The sequence below is a fragment of the Melozone crissalis genome, unplaced genomic scaffold, assembly GCF_028551555.1.
Source record: "Melozone crissalis strain CALT ecotype California unplaced genomic scaffold, PUWL_Pcris_2 ptg000033l_1, whole genome shotgun sequence".
Taxonomy (NCBI): Eukaryota; Metazoa; Chordata; class Aves; order Passeriformes; family Passerellidae; genus Melozone; species Melozone crissalis.
The window spans coordinates 2,100,524-2,125,218 of record NW_026535811.1 but is presented as its reverse complement, the minus strand read 5'-3'; the positions used below and the strand labels follow the sequence as shown (position 1 = coordinate 2,125,218).

Genomic DNA, 24,695 nt, shown 5'->3' with positions numbered 1-24,695 from the left:
CCAGTGCCCTCGGTTCCTCACAGGAAGAAGTGAAATTCCTCGGGTCAGGGATGGCAGCAGGGGGGTCACCAGCTCCTTGGGAGCACCAGCATGGAGCCCATGTCCCTGCAAAACCAGGAGGGCAGGTGGGGATGTCTCATGCTCAAGCACAAACACACCTTTTATTGCGTTCTTTTTGGCACATGCTATTTGCTCCGAGTCCTATTCCTGGTGAGTGGGACCTGGAAAACAGCTTGAAATTTCCTGCCTGGTTGTTTGTTTTTTTGTTAGTTTTTTTTTTTTTTGGGGGGGGGGGGGGGGTGGGTTTGTGTGCACTTATTTCTGAAGCCTTTTTAGGCTCGGTTTAATTTAGGCTGGGGAACCACAGTGCAGTTTTAGAGCACAAAGAGGATGTTGAGCTTTTTATGGAGTGCTGTTGGAGCCAAAAAGCTGAGCAGCTTTTCTCTGCCCCTCTCTGGGCTGGCAGGGTTTGAGGCAGCCAGGCTGTACTTGGGAAGTTGGGAAAGCAGGATTTCCACGTGGGCACAGCCCAGCTGCCTCACTGCCTTCTTTCCTCCAGGCACCCCAAAGCTATTCCAGAAACATCAGAGAAATCAAGATTTCACATCGATTCTTACCATTTAATTCTACTACTTGGAAATAAAAGGCTTTTTTGGACCCAAATGTTTACATCACCAAACCCACACACCCATTAGGTCAGTGGGTTTAAATAACAATTCTGTTTTTATAATGAAACCAAGCAGTTCTGCATTGAATCTTCCAGATGCTCCAGCTGAGTGGCTTTTATCATTCATTACATGTCAAACTCTGTGATCTAAAGAAGGGTGACAGAGCTGGGGAAGGGTCTGGAGCACAAGTCCTGCGAGGAGCAGCTGAGGGATGTTAAGCCTGGAGGAAAGGAGGCTTGGGGAGACCTTATCAGTTTCTACAAGTCCTCAAGAGAAAGGTGTAGCCAGACCAGGGAATCAGACTCTGCTCCCAGGCAACCAGCAACAGGACAAGAGGAAATGGCCTCAAGCCACACCAGAGCAGGGTTAGGTTCAACACTAGGCAGAATTTCTCCACAGAAAGATTGATTCGACATTGGAATGGGCTGCCAAGGAAGATGGTGGAGGCACCATCCCTGGAACTATTTAAAACAAGCGTGGATGTGGCACTCAAGGGCATGGTTTAGTGGTGGGCTTGGAAGTGCTAGGTAATGGTTGGACTCAATGATTTTAAAGGTCTTTTCCTACCTAAATAGTTCTGTCATTCTGTGAACCCGAGTGGAGATTTATCCTCCACTCTCTTCTTCCCCCCTCAATTGCACAAAATACTGTTTCCTCACTTTCCCACCAGTTTTTAAGGAGGGCTGAGTGGGGGATAAAGAAGTAACTTTAGGAGCCACACTACACGGGAAAAATGGGCCAGCTAGGACTCGTGGTGCTCCCTTTAAAAGGGGAATGATGGTGTTGATTTTGGTGAGAGGTGGGGATTCACATGAGGTGCTAAAGGCCCAGAGCCAGCTGGGGTGGGTTAGATGCTGCTGTCCGCCCTGTGCCTCCTCCACGCTCTGGAGCACCTGGACCCCTTTAAAAGCCTTTGGAAGGCTGTGTAATGATAGAGATGTCTCTTGAGGGAGGTCTGTCCCATTCTACCAGGGCAGGGCAGGGCCGGGCCGGGCCGGCAGCCCTGACGAGGTGCAACCGCCCAGAACCTTCTGGAAGCGGCCCGGAGCAGGCAGGGGTGAGGTGAGTGGCTGGAAAACAAAAGGCTGCAAGAAATGTTGGAAACCGACTCTGTTCTTGGTTAATTCCCGGAGCCCGATGTTTTTCTTGCCTCTCCGGGCAGAAATAAGTGACACATTCACAAAGCGCTTGTTTAGGAAGAATGCGTAAAATGCTGGGTTTAGGGGGTGGGAAGGAAACGGGGGGGAGATGTGTTTGTTTGGTTCCAATTACTCTCATGCATGCAGACGTTTCCCTTTCAGCCTTTTTCCCAGCATTTCCCCGCTTGTCAGATGCTGTGTGGCCGCTTTCCCTTTTATCTCCTGGTTTGTGATGTTTCTTTTTGCGAGGTTTAATTGTGCAGCTCGTGCTCTTTGTGCTGAGGCTTTCAGCCCTTCAGCATTCCCGACAAACTCTTCCTACCTCCTCAAGGCCTTTTTAGCTGGGATTTTACACCCAGATTCTGCTCATGGGTTTATTTTACACCCAGATTCTTCTCATGGGTTTTACAGCAGAGCCCGCACACAGCGGGGCTGGCACGGCCGGGGAGGTGGAAAACAGAGAAAACAGAAGCGAGGAAAGGAGCACCGGGCAAAGGTGCTGCCGCAAAAAGATCCTGCTGCTCTGAAAAGCACATCCCCTGTGTGAAAAATGCGTGCTTTATGATTGGCTTTTCGTAAATATTAAAATAAATATTGTATGTGTTGTGTTAGAAAGTTATGCTGTATTTTCTTAAGTAGTGTGGTAAATATAGCTTTAGGTTATAACAAACTGTTAAAATAGAAACTGTGCTGTGTAGGATACTTTTTTTAAAAAGAAAAGACTCGCAGTGGGATAGCGGCCACAGGACACCTAAATCTTTCAGAGAAAGAGAATTTATTGTTCTTTTATCAGGAGAAACTAACTTCTCACCTCACTCAGCCCTGGAGACACTATCAGGATTCAGAGGAAGAAGCTGACACTGCCCAGACAGAATCCTGTGTTTGAATGGAATTTATGCATCATGTGTGAGGTGTATGAATATACAACAGGCTGTTGCTTTTAAGGGTTAATCCTCTGTTAACGTGGACCCTTTTTCGGGCTTATGCTGCCCAGAAAGCGGTACCCAGACTGTCCATAACTCTTTGTTTCTGTTGTCTCATACTGTCCGAATGCAAATTGTCTAAATTATTATTACTCTAATTATATTGCTATTTTTATAACCGTTTTATTACTTGTAAACTTTTAAAACTTTGAAAACAAGTGATTGGTGTTTTTCACACTTGAGACGCTGCATCCCACTCCAGCTCTTCCACGAGGAGTCAGACCATGCTGCTTTAATCTTTTTGTTTCTGCAAACGATCCTCCCTCCTCCTTTTCCAAAGGAAGACTGAAAACCCAGGGCACGACAGGGAATATTTCTGTGTCTGCTCTGGGGTGCCCTGATCCCCAGGGCAGCACTGACTTTGACCCTCATTCATGGAGAAAGTTTCCTACATTTATAGACGGACTGGAATCCACAAAAGTGTGAAATAGATTATAGAGAATAGTGTAGGTGTATCACTGGGTGAGAAATTGAGGTTTTGGGATTTTTAGTGTGTTGTGGAAGGAAGCAAGATGGAGGGCACAGGATGTCATCCTGGATTCCTTATTCATGCTTCTTCCTGCTTCTCCATGGGTTTGGGTGGCATTTTGTAATTGGGCAGAAAAGTCCCCATTGCAGCTCTGTGGGATCAGTTATTGGGTTAAAAGGGAAAATAGTCCAGGTATCAGTTCTTAACTGGATAGTTTAGTCTGAAAAGACCTTGTACCAAGAGATTTGCCATTTTGTGCCTTCTAATGGAAAGCTGCTGAACTCACATTAGTGAGACTGTTTTACTGATAAGAAATAATAAACACCTGAGTCCAAACATGAACTACTGTCTCAGGTGCCTTCAATCCAGACCCAGAGAAACTGATAGAAGAGCAGTAATTGCAACCATCAGCTTCTCCTATTATTGTGGTAGTCCTGAATGACCAGTCTTTGAAGGACCTCTCCTTCCCCAAAATAAAAACAGTTTAAAAAATCATCCCACCCTAACATTTTGTACATATCTGAACATGTTTGTGTGTATTAATTACATAATAATTTATATATACATATAATAATTGCATAATGATTTCTCTGTTAGGAAATTTCTACAGCACCAACCTGATCCTTAACCAAAGGTTTGTTTTTTCCCTCACTTTAAAAGCTTTCCACAACTATGTTTCCACATCTGCAGGGTGGCTATTTGAGAATCTTGTACTCCAGTTACCTTCCTAATAATTCTTAAGAGTTTTAGCTTTGTGGCTGAAATCAGTCACAGGTTTTCCCTGGGGAATATTGTCGATGAAAGTTGATGTTTCCTTATTTTAAATATTTGTGCTAATGCATGTACATGCAGTCATAGTAATTATGCAAGATTGAGTTTTAGTACAAACGCCAATGTAGAAGTGAAGTATTTCACAAAGATGAAAACATGGCATTCTGGTATTTCTGGAAGAGCTATATATTTTTTAATAAGCTTTGGAACACATTTCAAAAGGGCTTATATTACAAAGAGCTTTGAAAGTTTTAAAAGATCAGGATCAAACTCAAGCACTGACTTGATACCATTTGATTGGATTGAATTTGGTATCTCCACATTCTTCTACAGGAACATTTTATGCCATTTCAGAAGAAAAAAGAAATCCACAGAATCCTAGACTTTTTACATGGAACACCAGGTTTCTACCCGCCTTCTCCCTATCCTCTCCAGAGGATGTCACCAGGGTTGTAGAGGAAACTTTGCAGCCTATCAAGAAGGGTTTGTGCTCTTTATTCTTACAGAATTATAAATCTACAAGCTTCCTCTTTCAACACTTCCCATGTGGCTTTATATCATACTGCCTTTTCATTTCCACAACAGAGGTTCCTTATATTTCAGTGGCTTAAAAGTGAATTTATTCAGGTCTGGTTTGGAAAATGTGTGTGGCTTAGATTCTTCCCCTCGTGGATCCTTACAACTTGTGCAAACACTTTGGACTTGGAGCATATAAATTACCTTATTCTCTCATATGTATGAAGAAATTACTCATTAAGACTTCTAAAGTTTAACAGTGCTGTCAAGCGTTCACGGAATTCTTGGTGTTAATGGAAAAACTAGTGTTGAAATGAATAATGTTTTATCAAAATTAAATACTCAGAGTGTAGAAAATGGAATTTCTTACTGATGGAGCAACACAACTGAGTGAATCACCAGAGGTAAATGTCTTTATGTCCTTTGCCTTGTAACTTGTGGAGTGTTACATAAAGGATTGTAACTAGACTGAAGCAATGCAAACTATTCCTTCAAAAATACATCTTTTTGGCCCATTTGCCAGTGTCAACTTCAGGTTTGGGGATATTGCAGCAAGATGCAGCTTTTCAAGTAAGTTCTGCAGCTTCTCTGAGTTTTGTCTTCTTTTCCTGACTTTTACTTGCAACCTCAGGGCCAGCTTGGCCCTGAATGAAAGCAAAAGATCAATACAAAGATTTTTTTTTTAACATATCCTAGATGTGTAGTAAGTGGTGGTTTTGCTTTGCATGAATCCTCTGTAGTTCAGATAATATTTCTTCCTTCCCATTTCCTCCTCCTATTTGTCAGTTTTGCCCAGGCCATGGATTCTGCTCTGTACCTCAGTAGTTGGCAGCAGTTTAGGGATAATTTGAAATGCATCTCTATGGTGAGCATGTTGCACAGAACTTTGGTAAAAGGCTGATTGTTCAGACTGGTAAACTGAGCTCTGGAAACAGTCAAATTGCACTCAAACAGCTTCTATTTTTGGTTTTGTTGTTTTGGTTGGTTTTTTGTTTGGTTGGTTTTTTGGGGTTTTTTTGTGGGTTTTTGGGGGGGGGTTGGAGGTTTTTTTTGTTTGTTTGTTTTTGTAAAGGGATTCAGGCTACTGAAGGGAGAAAATGCACAACCTGTAACAAGAAATGCACAAAGATATATGGATAAATATGCCATTGAGAGGCAGACTCAGTATGACTTTTCTGAAGGGATATCCTGAGCTTCAGAAGAAGGAAAGCTCCAAGGGATAAAATCAAATTGGGTCTCCAAAGCATTTGACGAAGTGCCTTAGCAAAGTCTCATAGAAAAGAAAGGTGCTTTTATGGTTATTGTCTTTAATTGGGTAAAAGATAAGAAACAGAAGAGAGGCTGTAATTGAGAGAAGGGGAAATTGAGGCAAACAGAAAAGACAAAGCTTGCTGATAAGAGTTAAAGCCTTCAGGGTAAGGGTGTTAATTCAGCCAAAGTAGGGCTATCTGCAGCAGGACCTTATGAAACTGAATATACAGTTGTAAAAATAACATATAATAATGTCTATGAGTATAAAGTTATGCACATAACAAAAACTAAAAAAGCTAAATTTATATAAATGGGTGGGTTATGAATGAAGTGTTGCCTTTCTGCAGAAAAATCTTAGAATTAAGTAGTTCAGAAATGCATTGGTTCACTTTAGTGCTCATGAACATCCCAAACATGAAACAGAACTATAATGAAAAGAAATAGAAAAAAGGCAAATTAAAATTAAATATGAAACTGTTGTGTAGCTCATGTCCCCATCCTAAATCAAGGATGATCAAGATTATTGAACTGTTTTATAGTAAACAAAAAAGACTAGAACTCCTCAGCTGGAGGAAGGAGATGGCTGACAGAGGGTTTGACAATTGCCTGTAAAACCACAAATTATATGCAGGGGGTAAAGTGCTCTTCATTTGTGTTTTCAGTCTCTCAGTATCAGAAAAATTGAGAATGATGTGAAGTTTTCAAGTGGCAAATTCAAAATAAAGCAAAATTATGAGGTTTCCCCCAGAACAGAGCTAAACTGTGGAACTGATGGAGCACAAGATCGGAAAGCCATAAAATTTTATGTAGGAACAAATTAATAGAACAAAAAGCCATGAGGAGCTGTTAAGCCTAGAGAATTCATCTTTCAGGAAGTTGATGTGGCACAAATCCTTTGAGGATGAGTGTATAGTGGAAAGAGTTCATGAAGCGAAGTGCCTCTGTGTGCTTATTTTCTTCTTGAAACTGTTCTGCAGGCATTATTACTGTGCCAGGACATTGAGTTAAATGGCCTGACCCTGGCTGTTCCTATGTGTGGTTGGAACCTGAAGATAACTCCCTGTGAATGGATTGAATTGCTTTTATCAGCACTGGGTAGCACTGCCCTGATGAGTTGAACCTGTCTAAAGCTTCTTTGCTGCTTTTTCTGCCTCCTGGTTTTTTGCTCCATCTTTCTCCTCTCCTAAAATAGCTGCTATTCATGTGAAGTTCTGTTTTGGTAGCGCTGCTCACCTGTGTTCTTTTGGAATCCAAAATGCTTGCAAATCCACTAAACAGCCTTTATACCTGGCTGAAGAGCAGCAGGAACAAAAACCTGCTTATGTAACCAGTCTCTGGCACTGTACAACAGAGAATAATTCATGTACATCGTGCAAAGCAGAACCTGGCACTTGTGACAGTCACACTGAGATGAAACAGCTTCCTACAGCAACTCTGAAGGAGATCAGAGAGGGAAAACCTTTACAAAAATATTAGTAGAGGAAGAAAATGTAAAATCAGTTATGATGAAAGTAAGCACTTTGTGAACATTACAGCAGCATTTTCTCTGAAAAATTTGTGTGGTTTTTTCCCTTTTTTTTGTATTAGTTTCCCAGGAACAGGTAGAAGCAACACAGTGGACAGGCTGCTGTATTTGTTGTGTTCGGGTGCTGGCCAGCTGCCTGCCAGGGACCAGGACTCCAAGGTGGCTCAGAGCTCTGCAGGTAAGTCCCAGACCTTGAGCATGGCCTGGGGCACGGGGGTCAGGGAAACACCTCTGTGGGCCCCAGAAATCCCAGGTACAATGGGTGCTGTGCCCCTGTATTGGGTGGCAGTGCTGGGGCACGGTGGGCAGGGAAACACCTCTGTCAGCCCCACTAATCCCAGATGCAATGGGTGGTAGTGCTGGGGCACGGGTGGGCACGGAAACACCTCTGGCAGCTCCAATAATCCCAGGTACAATGGGTGCTGTGCCCCTGTGCTTGGCTGGCAGTGCTGGGGCACTCAGCACCAGGGAGGGATGATGACTGCCAGGTGTTGGTGTGTCAGCCGAGTCGGACACAACGAGACAGAGGAAATGACTCAGAGCACGATGGATTGCTTAGTGCGGGCTGCGAAGAACGTGTCTCAGTGTGAATTACAGCACAAGCCCTGAATGTCTCCGCCGCACACCATGCGGGGCCATTTTAGGGCGGGGGTGCCCTGGCTGCAGCGGGGGCTCGGTGTGGGTGCCGAGGGGAGCACTGTGGATGCCGAGGGGCGGTGTGGGTGCCTGAGGGAGCGGCGGGGCGGGGCGGTCCCGGCTGCTCGCCGAGCTCCCCAAGCGCCCGCCGAGCGCGCCGCCCTCGCCCGCTGATGCAATCCGAGCCCGGCAGCAGCAGCAGCCCCGAGCAGCAGCATCGGCAGCAGCAGCCGCCTCAGCCATCCGAGCAGCCGCCACAGCAGTAGGAGCAGCCCCAGCCGGCCCCGGTCCCGCTCCGCGCCGCTCTCTCCGCCTCCGGGGCTCGGCCATCCCGCTCCATCCCGGCCGGAGCCCGGCGGGACCATCTCCCCCTCCTGCCAGCATGAGCAAGGTAAGCGGAGTTTGCTGCCCAATCCGTCCGTGTGTCCTTCCGGCGGCGCGGAGCGGCTCCGGGGCTGCTCCTCGGCAGCTCGTCGGTTTGTGCTGGCAGATTTTAGTGCCACGATTTGTTTGTGCTTTGCGAAGGGGATTTCTGTCCCTGGCGGATTTGTTGTTTGAGATTCAGAGGCAGAGTGTGGTTTTACCTCCTTCATTGCTCTTTCATTGCAGGCACCACGTGTGGAAAAGAAATAATGAGGGAGGATAGGGAAGGTGTACGATTTCCTCTGGGGTGAATTTCACGTTTATGGGACTCTCAGTGATTAAAAAAACCCCAAATAAAACTGAAAAAAACCCATCAAAAGCCCGCGAAGGTTACGGTGTCCTGGTAGACATCAAGGCTTTTTTTTGCCTGTGGGTTTGTTAAAGCTCTTATGTCTGCCCTTGTACTAAAATAGACTATGGGTAAAATCTGGTAACATGTGCTGAGTAATTTCAGAAAAAACTTTGAATCATGGAAGAGGAGTTTTCGGTAGCAAACACTAACACCGACGAGCATCTGTGGACACTGTCCTTTTATAAATGCCATGTTTATGTTCCTCGGCTTAGTGACCTGATCTGGGGATTAAAACCAAGTCTTGCTGGTCAAGGCAAAGGCCCCGGAGTTATCACGGGCGCCTTTCAGCTGGGAGTACCAAGGGAGCATCCCAGCCGCGTTGCACCCTGTGCAGCAGCTCCAGTAAAGCTCGGGTTTGAGGCTGGGAGCTGCACAGCCGCAGTCTGTGCCGGAGCTGACAGCTGAGGAAACCACGGCTGAGGTGTTTGCTTTCCTGGGTCACGTTAGCAGATGGGGTATGGGCACAGCAGGTGACTGGTAGGCGTCTCCCCAGCCCCTCTGCGCTGCTGGTGGCGAGTGTTCCTCACACCAGCAGTGCTGCAGTTGCTACTCCTGGTGGCAGGGCTGGCATGGGGCAGCCTTGGCATGCTGTCCCAGCCCCGAGAGGGGCACAGCAGCCATGGCAGGAAACTGGTCTGAAGCTACTCAGGGAAAATACCCAGGAGCTCACCCAGCCACAGTGCTCAGACAGAATGGAGCGTCTCAAGGAAGGGGCAGACTCGTGTCTTATATCACTTATGATGTACCTGTTGTGTGTCAAGGAAAGAGGGCAGGGTGCTGCTTTCCAGGGTGTCAGAATTCAAAATTGTGATACTGTGAAATATATAAAGGTAGAATATTAATATATACTAGCGATAATATTAATATATAATATCTACCTTTATATATTTATAATATCCAGTACCTGCCAGGAATGCTTTCGTCTTACATAAAGAACAAGTAACAGGGAAACCATGGACCTATCAACCTGTCTGCTCAAAGCAGCACTGACATCTCGTTGGGTTCTCACCTGCACAAACCCGACCTTCCTTTGTATTTTTCTTGTCTTTTTCTTGTCTTTGCTGTAGCAGTAGCTACAGCAGTGAAAGGACACTCTTGCTTGGAAGTGATGTAGCCTTGGGCAAGTCAGGGCTGTCTGAGCCCTTTACCCCTTCTTTGCCTCATCTGCTCAGACTGTCAGCTCTCCAGGGTTCTGGCTGTCACTGTGTGTTTGTGGAGCATGTGTCAAAGGAACAGAAAATTACAATTTGATTATCACCATACTTACATAAAACCTGATACATTAATAAATAACCCAATCAACACTATCATTCCACCTCCTTGTCCCTTCATCTCTCCCTTCTCTCCTGTGTTTAGTCACAGGCATCCATTTTTCCTTGAACTATTTCCAGCTCAACCACAGCCCTCCCTTTCTGTGCTGTTTAAAGTGATGTATAAGAAATGAATTGTGCCTCCAGTTTCTGCAGTCTCTGCCTTGTCCACCTCATGCACTGATTGTTACTGACAGGCCTGGCGCTTGTCTGTGATCCAGTGGATATGCTGGTTTTTCCCCATGGAAATTGAGCACTGAAATATGCTGCAAAGCCATAGGTAAAAGAGAAGATTGCAGAGTCAGGAGATAGTTTTAACTGATATCTTATTAAAATAGTCCACAGGCTGTATCCTTTGTTTAATTAGACAGATGAAAATAATTCAGGTGGATTTCATTAGTCATTAATTTGTCCCTGGGAGGATAGTGTTAGGAAGGCAGGTAAATCAGTTAATTAACTGTGTAAACACACAGGTGCTCTGTATTTATTCAGGCATTTTAGAACAAATTAGGAGACATGGTAAAGTATTGAAACAGACATTTTCATTGCTTTCCTGTGTTATGCCATTTTCTTAAATTAATAATCACAGCTGAATGTATAATGCTGAAAATTACCAGTGGGTTTGAGGGCAGGATCTTCAGTGTCAGAATGAAGGAGCCAGGCTGTAAATTCTCTCAGTGAAATTTGCACAATCAGCCTTCTGAGGCCACAGATGTGGGGACTGGCACGTTCACATCCCCACAGTGACACACCACGGTCTCTGTGCTGCTGGGGAGGCTCGTCTCACAGAGGCAGCTCTGGGAGCTCCAGGCACTCAGCACTGATTGTGGCTTTTGATAATCAATTGTGGCTACCCACATGCAACCATGGCTGCAGTGGAGCCCAAACTGCATCTTAAAAGCCTGGCTGTAGGTGGTGGTTGAGCATAAATCCAATAGTATGTGACCCTAATATGCCATCTTTGTGGTCATTTCCATGTTTGCACCTTGATGCCTCCCAATCTAAAACAGGATGAAGTCAATGGGTGACCCCATTTACCTTGGAAACAACCTCATTATTTTATGGCTTTACGCATTAAAGGTCCAGGTAAAATTACATCATAAAACAGAGCACCTGTTGCAGAAGGGCAATTTAGGAAGTATTACCATATGCTGTTGCAGAGGAAAATCCGGTGTTGCACTTATGGTGTGTACGTCAGAGGACCCAAAACTTAACATGAGAATAGTTAAAACTATCTTAAAAAATGGTCAATAAGTTTTATCCATCTGGGGCTTTTTGTGTGTCTTGGCCCATAGTTTATTACTATTTTTGCAAACTAATGTCATAATACCATTCCAACAGAGTTGCTCATTTACTTCTTCCCTTGAGGTCTGCAGTGTTTTGGGTTCTATTTTAGAATAAACCTGAAGAATTAATGAAGGGCAGCATGTAACTTCTCAACAGGTACACAGCTCCTGCTAATTCAGTGTGCCTGTTAGAGCATATCACACACCATATTGATAAAAACATTTCTAGCAAGCACAGAGAAATGTTTTTCCTGGTATACAAACAGGGTTTAATTCAACGAGGTTCTGATTGGAATAATTCCCACTAGGATTCAGAGACATCATGTCCACTTGCTTAATTTCATTTAGACTGTTGTGTTAAGAGTCATCACCTCTGGTATAAATGTTAGAATATGCATTACTCTTACTGAGAATGGAGGTTTTTAAGTCTTTAGCACTCAGAGTTTGAAAGAACAGTGTGTGTTCAGTCTGGAGCAGGCTCTGGGGTGCTGTAGCAGCCTTCCACAATCTAGAGGAAGAAGATGGAGATGGGGCCAGGCTCAGCAGGGCTTGTGTGGCAGGAGGGCAAGAGATGATGGCATTAACTGAAAAAGAAAAAGTTCACATGGGGTATAAGGAAAAAGCTGTCTCCACAAGCACAGTTGGGAAGTGAGTTACCAAGGGAGACTGTGCAGTTTCCACCCTTGGCAGCTCTCAAGACCCAGCTGGGTCAAGCTTAAGAACCTGGTCTGAGCCCAGAGCCTGCCCTGCTTTGAGCAGGAGGTTGAATTAAAGACATCCCCAGGTTCCTTCCAGCCTGGGTTTTCCTGTGGTCCTGAAAAAAAGCTTAAAAACGAATTTTTTTTAAATTCAGTCGTAGTTTTTTGACACACTCAGTGGTGTGGACCTGCAGATATTTGCCCAGAGCCCTGAATGCTTGGCTTTTAACAGCACATAGGAGTCTGTGTAAGGGTGGTGTTGAAAAGCACCAGTGTAGGCAGATTGCTTTGCAGAAGGTATATTCTTAACATGTCAGTATGGCAATAATATTTTCTTTATTATCTTGAGGAAATCTGTGTACTTAACAGAAGAGTATAAGCTGGAAAACTATAAAGCACTGAATAAAAGGAGATACTTTTGATTTTCAGGGATGTGAACTTGAAATTGCTGCATCCGAAATACAGTCTATAAGGTTACCACACAAAATTGTATATTCTACTCTTATAAAGTGATACAATTGCTTATCATCATGCAATTAATTAAAAATTATAGGTAGTCCACCTAAAATCAGCAGTAACAATACAGGTTTTTTTGATGTAGAGTTTCTCAACCTCCATTAAAATATAGGAAATTCTTAATCAAACAAGTGTGGAAAAGAAACTTCAAGTATTAACATTTACTATGAAGTTACCGTCAACATAGCTGCCAGGTCAATTGCTACGTAAATTTCTTACCAGATGCACGATACAGGTTTTGCTTCCCTGGTTTTAAAGTTTGAAGAAACTGGTGGAGAGGCTAAGTTTTTGATCCTGGATGAAGAGAAGTTTAAGTATTTTTTTAATAGGCTCCATAGTTTATAGTTTGTTTGTTATAAACTGTCTTTATACAATGATAGTTCAGAGTAACGTAATTATTTTTGGAGAACAGAACATGAAGATTTATTATTGAATTATCAATATCACAGTCCTGAATTCTGCCCTGTGGCAATGGCTGCTTAAAATTTGACAAACCTCTTCCTAATTGCTGGAAAGTATTGCCTGAAAAATAGAGGGTAAATATAGAGAAAATTAAGAACTAGCCTTAGCACAAGGTGTTACTACATGTAATGGCTACACAGGCACAGTTTTGCCACAGATGCATGTGTACATGCATGCAGAAGAAAACCATAATTCTATTCACATGCTCATGTATTTGAGGCATTTATACATCTTGAGTATGTCATCAGTGCTTTTAATATTATCCTTTATCTTTTGACAGTTTTTGAAAGACCATTTTTGACATTTACAGTTTGATTCTCTTCTTGACACCTGAAGATAGAAGTTCAGTAACAGCATTCCTTTCTGATTGTTCACTAAGCTGAAAATTGGCATTTACAATTGTTTTCTTTTGAATTTTCTATTAAGGTGGTGTGCTGTAGCCAGCAGTGTTTTCATCATGTTAATTTGGGCAAAATATTTCTTAGAGCATACATATAAAATGAATATTTTTTCAGATGCAATTCTAAGCTTTTAAGGGGCTCAAGATTAGCTTCATACCTTCTGAAATGTGAAAAACATTGTTCACGTGCACTGAAGCCTCCCAGACCCTTTGCTCATGTTATAAGTGAATCATTTGTCAGTTTAGATTTGTGGAGCTGAGCAGGGCTGTTTGATCATTGATACAGGTGTTGAATTGTAGGAGGACAAGCCTACAGTACTTGTCATAGGCCAGTCTATTATCTTCATTTCCATTTCTTACCGGTTCAAAGCTGTCATTTTTCTAACAGAGACTGCATCACTCCTGATTTATGTTTTTTATAGCTTTAACCATGCTATGGTTTGCACAAAGCTCCTCTCTGCATTTTGTGTATTCTGTGTGTGCTTAGTGCTGACACCTCTACAAATACCTCATCTGCGATCACCCTTTTCTTCCAAGGCCACTTTTCATGTGCTGAGAGATATTTTGCTCTCAAATTCCCTGGGCAGCCTCCAGTTTGCTCTGGGCACTGTCAACAAGTGATAGGGGATTTCAGATGAAGGACTTGCTCATGTTGTTTAGAAAGGACACACAGGATGAGGTTAATACAGCTCCAGAATTTTGGAGCTTTATAATCCATTATTTTTCCCTGTCATACAGTTGTTTCACAGTTGAATACGTATTAAATAGGTGGGATATCTGCTTCTGTCACCAGCTTGGAATGTTTTACCTCTTTTAGCAGATGATCTGAAGAAAAACAGCAGTTTCTGGGTGTTATCTTGTTGTTGTACCACATTGAAGAGAGCAGTGTGTGACACTGCAGTGATGCTATAGTTGTGCCCAGCTTTTCCTGGCTTGTTAGTAAGCTTCCGTGAGATTATTTACACTTGCTTGGTGTGGTGGATAATGCTTTTTACCTTCTGTGACAGCCTCTGCAACTCATAAAGAGTGTAAAACAATTAAGTTCTTAGAATATTCTGAGCTGAACATCTATCATGCAGTTATGCTCCCTCTCTGTTATTGGAACATTATTGTAGATGCTGTCCTCAAACAGATCCCCAGGATCTTCCCTTTGGCTTAGCTCTGCTCCTAGTGCCTTTTACGTCAAGAGGAAAGCTTCAGTTTCCTTTCTGCTTTGTTGAACTGTGTCCACTTGAAACAGACCAGGGCAGTGTTTGAGCACAGAGCAAAACACACATCACACATTAGGTAGGCTTTGGAGAGCTCTCCCATTGCTTCAAACCAATTATGGCAGGCTGGAACCCCGCTGGAGCTGGTGTGGGCAGGTGCTCTGCAGCCACCACCTGTGTGCTGTTCTGCAAGAACTGGAATAGGTTACAGCTGTGAGCAGGGAACAGCCAGACTTGTTGTAAATCAGTCATTTGCACCTGGTCTTTCTTGAGAAGAGCTGGGATGGATTTGATCTTGTATTTTTTGGAAATGATGAATCTGACTCTATGTTCTCACAAGGCTAATTTATTATTTTATGATACTATATTATATTAAAGAATGCTATACTAAACTATACTAAAGAATAGAGAAAGGATACTTACAGAAGGCTAAAAGGATGATAATGAAAACTTGTGACTCTTTCTGAGCCCCAACACAGCCTGACTGTGATTGGCCAATCAGTGAAAGCAATTCACATGAAACCAATGAAACAATCTCCAAACACATTCCAAAGCAGCAAAAGACAGGAGAAGCAATCAGATAATTACTGTTTTCCTTTTTTCTCCAAGGCTTCTCAGGAGAAGAATTCGAGGCAGAGATTTTTCCAGAAAATATGACAGTGACAGATTTGTTGTTTTAGTTCCTGGGGAGCTGTGCAGACCCTGTTCTGGCACCCCAGCAGATTCCCTGAAGCAGCTGCTGAGCAGGGTGAAGTGTGCCAGTGGGACAATCTGTGCCTTAGTTTCCTGTTTGTAGAAGTAATGGATATTTCTGCCTTCTTTCACCTGGCTGTTGGGACTGTAGAGCCAGGCTTACAGTGAGAAGATACCTTTAAAACTTATAAATAATGAAGGTCTTCATTCTTTATCTGGAACAAGCAGTTCCAAGCCCACCATCAGAATCCAGGAGAACACAGTATTTGCAGTATTTCTGGAAAGAAATCTTTGCAATATTTCTTGCAGTCCTTCTGGCCTAACAGTGCAGTTAAAAATACATCCTGCCTAATTTTACTATAAATTCTTAAAATGCTGATTTAGTACCTGGCTTTTAGAATGCATGAGGAAAGGGGAGATGTTAAAGAGAACATAATGAGCACAAGCTTGTGGTAAAGAGCAAAGCCCTGCTACAGTGATAGGGGAAAGCATGCAATAGCATTTATGGCCCTTCTTTTTGCCAGTTTGATGCAGAAGATCTCATCTCAAAGAAGTGGGCCTAAACACAAGAAAACTGTGGTGTCTTTCAGAATTTAATTTATTTTGTTTGAGCAATCAGTGTATCATACAGCCATGAGACACTGTGTAGTTAGAAAACAGGCAGGTGAATTTTTAGGTCAGCTGATTGCTTTAACATGTTTTCCTTCATGCCATTCTAGCAAACGATGTGTTTTTTAAAAACCTGATTTCTCCCAAAATTGGTCTAGACTGGGGCAATGACCTGATTAAAGAGATACAGGATAACTTCACTGCATCTCTGAACAAGAGAATGAATCACTGTGAGCCCTGAAACTGAAGTTGGGGTCCTGCTGCAGCATGGTCTGGGTGTGCAGGGTTGTGCCTGCAAGCGTGGAAATGGGCTTTGCTCAGACATTGGAGAGAAACAACAGCAGAGAAACCCCTTTATAGGAGCACTCTGAGCAGTGGGGCAGAGTGTCCCTGCAGGTCTGAGCCCATTCAGATAGCTTAGATAGCTGCTGCCATGCCTTATCAGCCTCATCTGTTGGGCACTGCAGGGGCACAGCAGCCTCTTGGGAAGCAGGGACAGGAGCCACAGCCAGCACACTGCACAGTCGTGCTCCTGGTGCTTTTCAGCAGTGGCATTTGGTGATGGGCTGTGATTAAATAGGCCATGCAGAGTCACCAGAGCTAGATGTGCTGTCAGCCCTGTGCGCACCAGCAGCCACACATGTGCACTGCATTGAGCCAGCTGTGTCAGTCACAGTTCTGTCATCTCTAGTGGCACTTACACAGCACTTATGGTGGAAAAAGTAACTCCTCCTTCCTCCAAAGGCTCTTCTGTTCTTTTCCTCCACAGAGCTTTTGTGTTCAGTGTGCCATTCATCTTTCCTCAGTGTCTTATGTAAACCTTTATTCCAGTGCAGAATGGGCTTAAATGGGACACGGTCTGAGCACTCTGAGAATAGCTCCAAGTGACCCCTGACACAGGCCAGTGCTTCAGGGCTGGCCTCGTGCTCCTCTTGCTGCTGCTGCACTTGTGGGCTGTGTCCTTAAAAACAGGTTTTTGTCTGCTAGCTTTTTTCTTTGGCCATGTCAGTTTTCATTTTGGGATCCATCACTGTCTCTGCTGTGGTTTGGTTGGGTTTTTTTTTCCCCTTCAGGAGTTTCTAGTGATTTATTTGCAAGAATAATCGCTGAAGAAGCTTTGGTCTCCCACACTAAATTGTTTGCTTCCAGTTCTAAGCCCTCAGTAACTCCTCAGACAATGATTTGATTTGTTTTTGCTCTCTATGTCTTCATGTTATTTATATTTTCATTTGGTAATTGCATAAAGCCAATTGCCTTGGTCATCAGCGGCAGAATCTGTGTGGAGTTTCAGGCAATTTCACAAATAAATTGCAAGCTACGTTTTATGCATCTTTAAATCAGATCTGTCACTTTTCTGTGCACCTGTCTCAGAATAAAAAATATAGCCAGTATAACTGAATCTTCAAGGAAAATAAACAAATTAGTGTTTATTGTGCATAGGCTCATCTTTTCTGGAATAACATGCATAACAAGTTAAAAATGCATCCTGCCTAATTTTACTATAAATTCTTAAAATGCTGATTTAGTACCTGGCTTTTAGAATACATGAGGAAAGCGAAATGTTAGAGAAAACATAATGAACACAAGCTTGTGGTAAAGAGCAAAGCCCTGCCACAGTGGTAGGGGAAAGCATGCAGTAGCATTTATGGCCTTTCTTTTTGCCAGTTTGATGCAGAAGATCTCATCTCAAAGAAGTGGGCCTAAACACAAGAAAACTGTGGTGTCTTTCAGAATTTAATTCATTTTGTTTGAGCAATCAGTGTATCATACAACCATGAGACACTGTGTAGTTAGAAAACAGGCAGGTGAATTTTTAGGTCAGCTAGATCCAGCTGGTTGCTTTAACATGTTTTCCTTCATGCCATTCTAGCAAACAATGCATTTGTTAAAAACCTAATTAATGCTGGACGGGACAAACAAACTAACAAAAGAGTCACTTAGAGCGCTGCTCACAGGAGTTAGAGATGGAAGAGCTCCATGAGGTCATCTGCCTCTTCCCCTCATTGTACCAGGCTGTTTTCCCAAATCAGGAGGGCAGTAAACTGTGAAGACAGAGGAAATGGCACTGGGGAGTGACAGAGCAGCAGAAGGGTCACAGGGAGGAAGACAATCAGGAGCAGTGTGAGCAGTGCCTTGAGAAATCAAGGTTAACGCACACAGCTCCTGGGGGTCATTGGTGAAGAGGGTTGCTTTAGAGTCCCTGCCTGTTTCTGCTAAGAAAGTAGGAAAGAGAATTGTCTGGATGTGCAGGAAATGCATTAGAGCCAAGTGAGTATTGAATAAAGGGGCAGCACACAGATTTACAGCTGCTTTATGTCCTGTGGTGGATGGGACTGCTGGGAGGCTGTCAGGGTTTTTCACCTGGGAGGGATCACGCTTCAGACTCCATGGGGTATGGTTGTAATTCACAGCTCAAACTGTAAATTTTTCTGAAATATGTGACAAAATAAATTCAGCCTGAAGCTGAATGGATCCCTGGTCAGGTTCTCCTTAGGGTTAGTTTCAGCAAATTAATTTGTTTTGTGCTTCTGCTGGTCTCTTTTTTTCCTTTAGTGTTCTTGATAGTTCAGCTTTATCAAGCCCATGTTGGTTTATGACTTCAGGAGTAGATACCCTTCACTTTCCCTAGCCTTGCTGTATTTCAAGTGAACTGAAACAAGCTTTCTTCTGCATCAGTTCAGACATTACTGAGCTTACTCAAATACTCATTTAAGCACTGAGTCAAAAAACTGACATTAGTTCTAGAAGAGGTTTCTCACCAGCGTGCTGCTTGTAATGGCTTTACTTTGCAAACATTGTTCTGCATTTATTTGCTCTTGTGGAACCAAGTTTGTCTGCTTTTACAGATGTGATTCAGCTGTAAATGTTATTAAACATGAATCTGGGGTGGACTAACTGAATATTTCTGCTTCTTGATGATCTCTGTTCCAAGGCTTTTCTAACCATTGTGCTCATGTAATCGGAATTGTCTTTTATTTAAGCCTCATAAAAACAGTGATGCTTGTTTTAAGAGGAGCATATTTAAGTTTTATTCAAACCAATTAAACTGGTTTAAATTGAAGCCAATGAACTGCTCAAGTCAGAGATAAGTGCCTGCACAGTTTTTCAGACTAATTTAATTACAATCTATTTCAATTCAGCCTTATTTCATACAATGCAGCTGTCTTGTACATAAAACCTTTGTATTTTCTGTGCCCCAATGCCCTCACTGTGAGGCAAAATGATTATTAAATAATGTGGAAGCCCTGGTTTTCTGCTACACTAGTTGCCTTGTGTTTTTCTTTGTTGTGTGCTGTCATTGCACAGCCTCTGTTTAACCAACATTAGTGCCAGCCCAAGGTTGGACAGGCAGCCACAGAGAGGTGACAATGCCAGGCTGACAGGGCATCAGGGAGGATCTGTGTGAGGAGGAAAGGTCTGAAAAATGTATTGGAAGTGCAGAAATTAGCTTTGTAAATTGTGTGCCACAATTAGCACTGTGGTACAGACGTGTTGGATATGTTCGTGTCCACATACCTGCAGCATAGGGACAGGATTGAAGTGCTTTTATGGCTCTTGGCTTCCATAAATGAGTTTCTTAAACTGTGGGAATCTTTCACAAGATTTAATAAATAAATAAAATAAAAAATAAAAGGAAATTAAAAGTAAAATAAACTCTAGTTGATAGTAAAAATAATATGCTATCACTTTTTAATATGATATCACAAAATTAGCAAATTTTCTCTGACTTTGTGTGGGGTTTTTTTTTTTTTGGTGTTTTGTTTTGGTTTTTTTTGTTTTTTTGTTTAGCTGTAAACATTGCTAGTGGATTTTTTTCTGCAAATTCATCTTTTATGTGATGTGGCTGCCAAATTGTATTGCTGTTTCCTAGGGACAGATCAAAGCTGTTTTGAAGTCATGGCAGTGTTCTTGCCTGGCTGTCGCAATACAGAATATTTAGCATTTGTGCACACTGGATTGTGTTTTACCTTGGAGCAGGGGGGCAGCTCTGCTTTGTGTGGCTGTGAGTGGCAGGGTACCTGTCGCCACACACCTCATGTGGCTTTCCTGTGCCAGTGTGAGTCCTGGATTGGATCTATTGATCTGCTGTGTTCCTGGCAAGGGCTCTCATTTCATCATCCTTCCAGTGCAAATTAGAGCATGAAATATTTCTTAGACACTTAGTAGCCTGAAGTAAAACTTAGTGTAGTTTTACTATAGTATTCTTTAATATAATAGAGGAACATAAGATACTAAATTAGCCTTCTAAGAACATGGAGTCAGACTCTTTCCTCCCTACGATGGGGGACCCTGAAAATACCACAGTGAAGGTACAGGAGCAGCTGAGGCACACTCATGCAGTGTAGGAAGCCTGGAGGGTTTAGGGAGGAGATGAGCCTGGTTTTGGAGCAGGAGGCTGAGTGATCTGACTGCACAAAAGTAGAGGAGGTGTGCTAAAGGCATCAGGGAGAGCATGGGCTGCAGCACCGTGGTGCCAGGAGATGTAGATGTGAATGTCTAAGGCAGCCTGAGCACCAAGTGCAGGAGCTGGATGTCCAGGTTTGGGACAGCTCTAGCAGAAGGGCAGGTGACAACTGTTTAGCCCAAGATTTGCCACAAGTGCAGTGTTCCATACATAAATAGCCGCTGAGGCTTTTCCTGTGCCTTGTGGAAGAGTTAGGTTGGAGCTAAGTGCTGGTGTGAGGAGCACTGTTACCCAGCTGAGTGCATTGGGTTTACTCTGTCAGTGCTAAGGGATTTGTAATGGTCATTAGAGCATTGAGATCCTCAGTTAAAATAATAACAGAATTACTGTTCAGCAGGTCTTTATTTCAGTGGTGTTTCACAGTGATGAAATTACATATAAACCCTATTTTTCAACCAAGTTTAATCTATTGTAAGATTTTTACACCTCAGTAATGTTAAAATCAATGTGTGTTTTCAGTATTTTCAAAGTAAACCTTTGAAATACTCTTCTATTTCCTATTACATACACCACAGAGAAAACACTGATATCTCTACAGCACAACTAGGAAATAATGTCATGCTTGTGTGATTGTACAGCCACTTGAGACACTCTTGAGTGACTTTTGAGAAGTTGTTCACCCAGTGGCTCAAGTGTGTCTTTAGGATAACATCAGTGTTTTAATGGGGGCAGGTTTAAATCTACCATGCTATTAAACATAAAGGCCACATTTGTGTTTGGAATATCTCTCTTGGCAACATTGGCACTAAACCAGGGAGCAATTTTCCATATTGCACTTAGCAACGTGTTTCAGATTTGTAGGCCACGGAGCCATTAAAATATGACTCTGTTAATTAGAAAGTAATTGTGGTATTTCTTTCTCGTGCTGAGGGATTAACTCAGTTTAATTTCAGTGTGGTTAACAAAGGCAGTTAGCTACTTGCTTTAAATATGAGTTCAATCTGTAAAAATTAATAATGACTTCATAGAGAGCAGGATTGGCCCCATGGCATGTGCCCAAAATGGGGCTGGTGACTTCACTGAGTTCAGTGGTAATGTTGAACTGAAGAGACACGTGATGGAGCCCCAGGGGCTGTTCTGTAGGTGGTCTGCACTTCAAATTCACATGCAGCCTTGGTATCTTTAAGAAAGATCATGAAAGAGAATATTAAGCTGTATCCAGCTCGCTCCAGTGCTCTGTGCTGATGCCAGCTCTTGCTTTAGGGCAACTCCATGGAGCAGCAACAGGAAGAAACTGAAGCATAGTGGTTGAGTACTTGTCAGTATTTGCTGTCACCAGTAATTATTATTAGCAAATCCAGCTTGGCATGCTGGATGTTAGACAAGAGCCAGCAGTGGAGCTGGAGCTCTCTGAGATATTTTTCTTCCAGAGCTGGGATGATGGCATTAGGGTATTTTTCTTCCAGAGCTGGCAATTCCCATCCTGTTAGCTGGGAACTAGCAGGTTCTCCGTCCTAATTCATTGCAGTGCAGAGAAAAATCAGCTGCCTCCGTTCATCTGTGGAATGCTTCACTGCTGTCTGCTGATGGTGTCAGAAAGGATTTCTAGGATTTTACCAATGGGTTTGGAAGTGTTTGAAAAATTCCAGGTAAAGCAAGGAGCTGTTATTGTACAGTGTCCTTGGCTTTGGGTGACACTTTAGTCCTGCTTGGGTTTGCCACTCTGCCAAAGTCTTGTCATTCTGGAGTAGAAAACCCTCAGCTTTAAGGCAAATAAAACATATTTTTAAGGAAGGATAAAGCATTCTGGGATACTCTAAAGAGATTTATGATCTCTCTTGGCACATTGTCTTTTAGTGCGTAGGGAGGGTCCTGTAGCCACAATTGCCTGCCTTGCTGTAGAGAGTTACAATAAAAGAGGAACAGAAGGGTTAAAGCTGAGAAGAGGCAGCAGGAGGGATGTGGGGGGCTCGCTGGGGGGAAGGGGAGAGGAAGTGAGATCTGCTGTGCCTGGGACTTTGCCTTTTATGTTTTGCTGGTAGCAAGGCTGTGATCTGTGGAAGGTCCACTGAAAATACTACTTCTTTTTTCTTTTCATTTTTTGTCTTTTTACCATATTCCCAAGATCTGTAAAAAGGGAAAAGAATCGTGTTATTTGCCTTCTGTATAAGCCTGTGATCCATGTGGTGCCAGCCCTGGCCCCACATTTTGGCGGCTGCTGTGTTGCTGACGCTGCCATCCACCTGCACCAGCCCTCCCTGGGAGTGAGGGCCGGGATCTCACAGGCTGACCATGAAAGGTTTTCTTTTCATCTTCTTTCCAGCAGGGGATTGTACCTTTGATCTGGGGCTTTCCCATCTGGACTGGGAGCTCCCACCTGAGATGCAGCAACCAAGTCCTCTCCGTCCTTCCAGTTGTGCTCCCTAAAGCCATCCTCCTTCATGTACCATCACCCCAGCCTCTTGCTCCTGGTCCTCCTTCCCCCTCCCAGGCCTCTGCACCCACTTCACCTTTTCAGCTCCTTCTTCAAGGCTGCTGGGAAGCAAGGAACCCTGGTGGGGCTTTGTCTCCTTTGTTCCATGCTGTAACTGCAGGGAAGGTGCAGGTACTGCAGGAGGGCCCACAGAGATGCTGAGGTGATGCTGTGGGAAATGGGAATCTTATTTTTAGGTAGATGGCTTCCCCCTGTCTGTTGTTGAACGGAAGGATGTCTGGAACTAGCACTCTTTTTTTTTTGTCTTCCTTCCCCTCCCAGTTTCTTTGCAGAAACCTGAAGTTCAACAGTGCAGATGATGCAAAATTATTACTCTCCTTATTACTCTCTTTGGTTAATGAAGGATTTAACAAAACCAGTTCTTTCTTTTTTCTTCCGTTCTGCCTACTCAACCTTCTCTTATAAAAGGCAAAAGCAAACCTGTTAGCTGAGTACTTTAGTAGAGAAACCTGAGTAAAAACTCAGTTTATTTATTCAGCTCTGAATGAAAAACTCACGATGTTGTCCATAACCTTCTACACTACAGAGTAATGATCTAATCTAGGGTATTACGTGTGTATATATTTGTCTCATATATGAAGCCTTGAAGTGCAGTTGCACAAAATAAAGGAACTGAAGTAAAACTGAGAGCCCAGAAGATGGAAAGTTGCGCTAAGAACTCACCACAGAGTTTTTGCCAATACATTTACTGATGCAAAGCCTGCTGATTCAGTACAGTCTGAAATGAATGAAGTGAATGTGTATCACCTTTCCTGCACTGTGCACTGGATTTGATTTGCTCTGGGTTTGTTTTTCCTAGGGCGGAGGACTCGCGGGAGAAGCAGGAAAGCAAATGACTGAATCTTTCAAGGTATGTGTCAATGGCCTTCAGAAAAAAGGGGTTTTCCATTGGATCCCAAAGCTGTAGAGCTGAGGATCGCAGAAGGGCTCCAAAGCTCTGCAGCTTGGGAACATTATCAGCACTCCATAACAAACCAGGCTGGGACAGTCAGGAATGCTGAGCAGCTGCCAGGAGCTGACGTGAAATTGCATCCCTCTCTTTTTATTTTAATCTTATGCCTAGAATGAGCGCAGTGAAGATGCCATTCTTTGCCTCTGCCTCCTTCCTGGATGCAGTGCTAGTAACTAAGAGCTCATTTTAAAACTGTATGGGTACAGATGTCAGCTTCCAGTTTTCTCTTGGAAGTGCAGAGCCTGTCAGCATGTGCTCTTTTGAATTCTGCATCTGTCCTAATTTCCTTTTTCCTGCCTTTTCTACGTCCTTTGCCTTTATTCTTTATGTCACACATCTGTAATTCCTTTTCTCTTATTCCCTGATTTACAGTCTTCAAAAAAGCCTTATCTGTGTTTTGCAGAAATGCAAAAGCAGTACTCAGAAAAACTCATGATTTTTCAGCAGTTCCGTTCCTGTTATTTCTGACTATTGTCAGCAGTACATGAGATGAAATTTTGATGATGTGCTTTGTAAGTGTTGTGTTCTTCCTGACTTTTTTGGGCACTGCCACAGCTGTGCAGTCTTCAGAGCTATGCTTAAGTAATTATTTCCCCTTCAGTTGTCAGGCTCTAAACAGATATGAAAAATTAATGCTGCAATAAATATTTGATATTATTTATATTATCAAATATAACATTTTTGTATTATTTGATATGATAATATTTATATATGATAGATAAGTATATATTATTATGTATTATATAATATATAATTTTATATTTATTATATATAATTATATATTATATATAATTTGATAGCATTTATATTATCATATATTAATAGAGTAGAATAGTCTAAAATAGAACTATATTATAAAATAAAAATATAAAATATTATATATATGATATAATATATTAAGACAATTTAATTTATTTATTTATTTATTA

At 42.7% G+C, this 24,695-nt stretch overlaps 1 protein-coding gene across 2 annotated transcripts in view; it reads left to right on the top strand.

Annotated features, from left to right (window-relative positions):
- Positions 1-8,152: 8,152 nt before the first annotated feature.
- The window catches only part of BCAT1 (branched chain amino acid transaminase 1), a 53,078-nt gene continuing 36,535 nt past the window's right edge, over positions 8,153-24,695 (top strand). For both annotated transcript variants that reach the window (XM_054281968.1, XM_054281967.1), the window contains exons 1-2: positions 8,153-8,349; positions 23,614-23,664. In XM_054281968.1, coding sequence (XP_054137943.1) covers positions 8,341-8,349; positions 23,614-23,664 — 60 coding nt within the window. In that variant the 5' untranslated portion in view covers positions 8,153-8,340. The remainder of the gene's footprint in view (positions 8,350-23,613; positions 23,665-24,695) is intronic.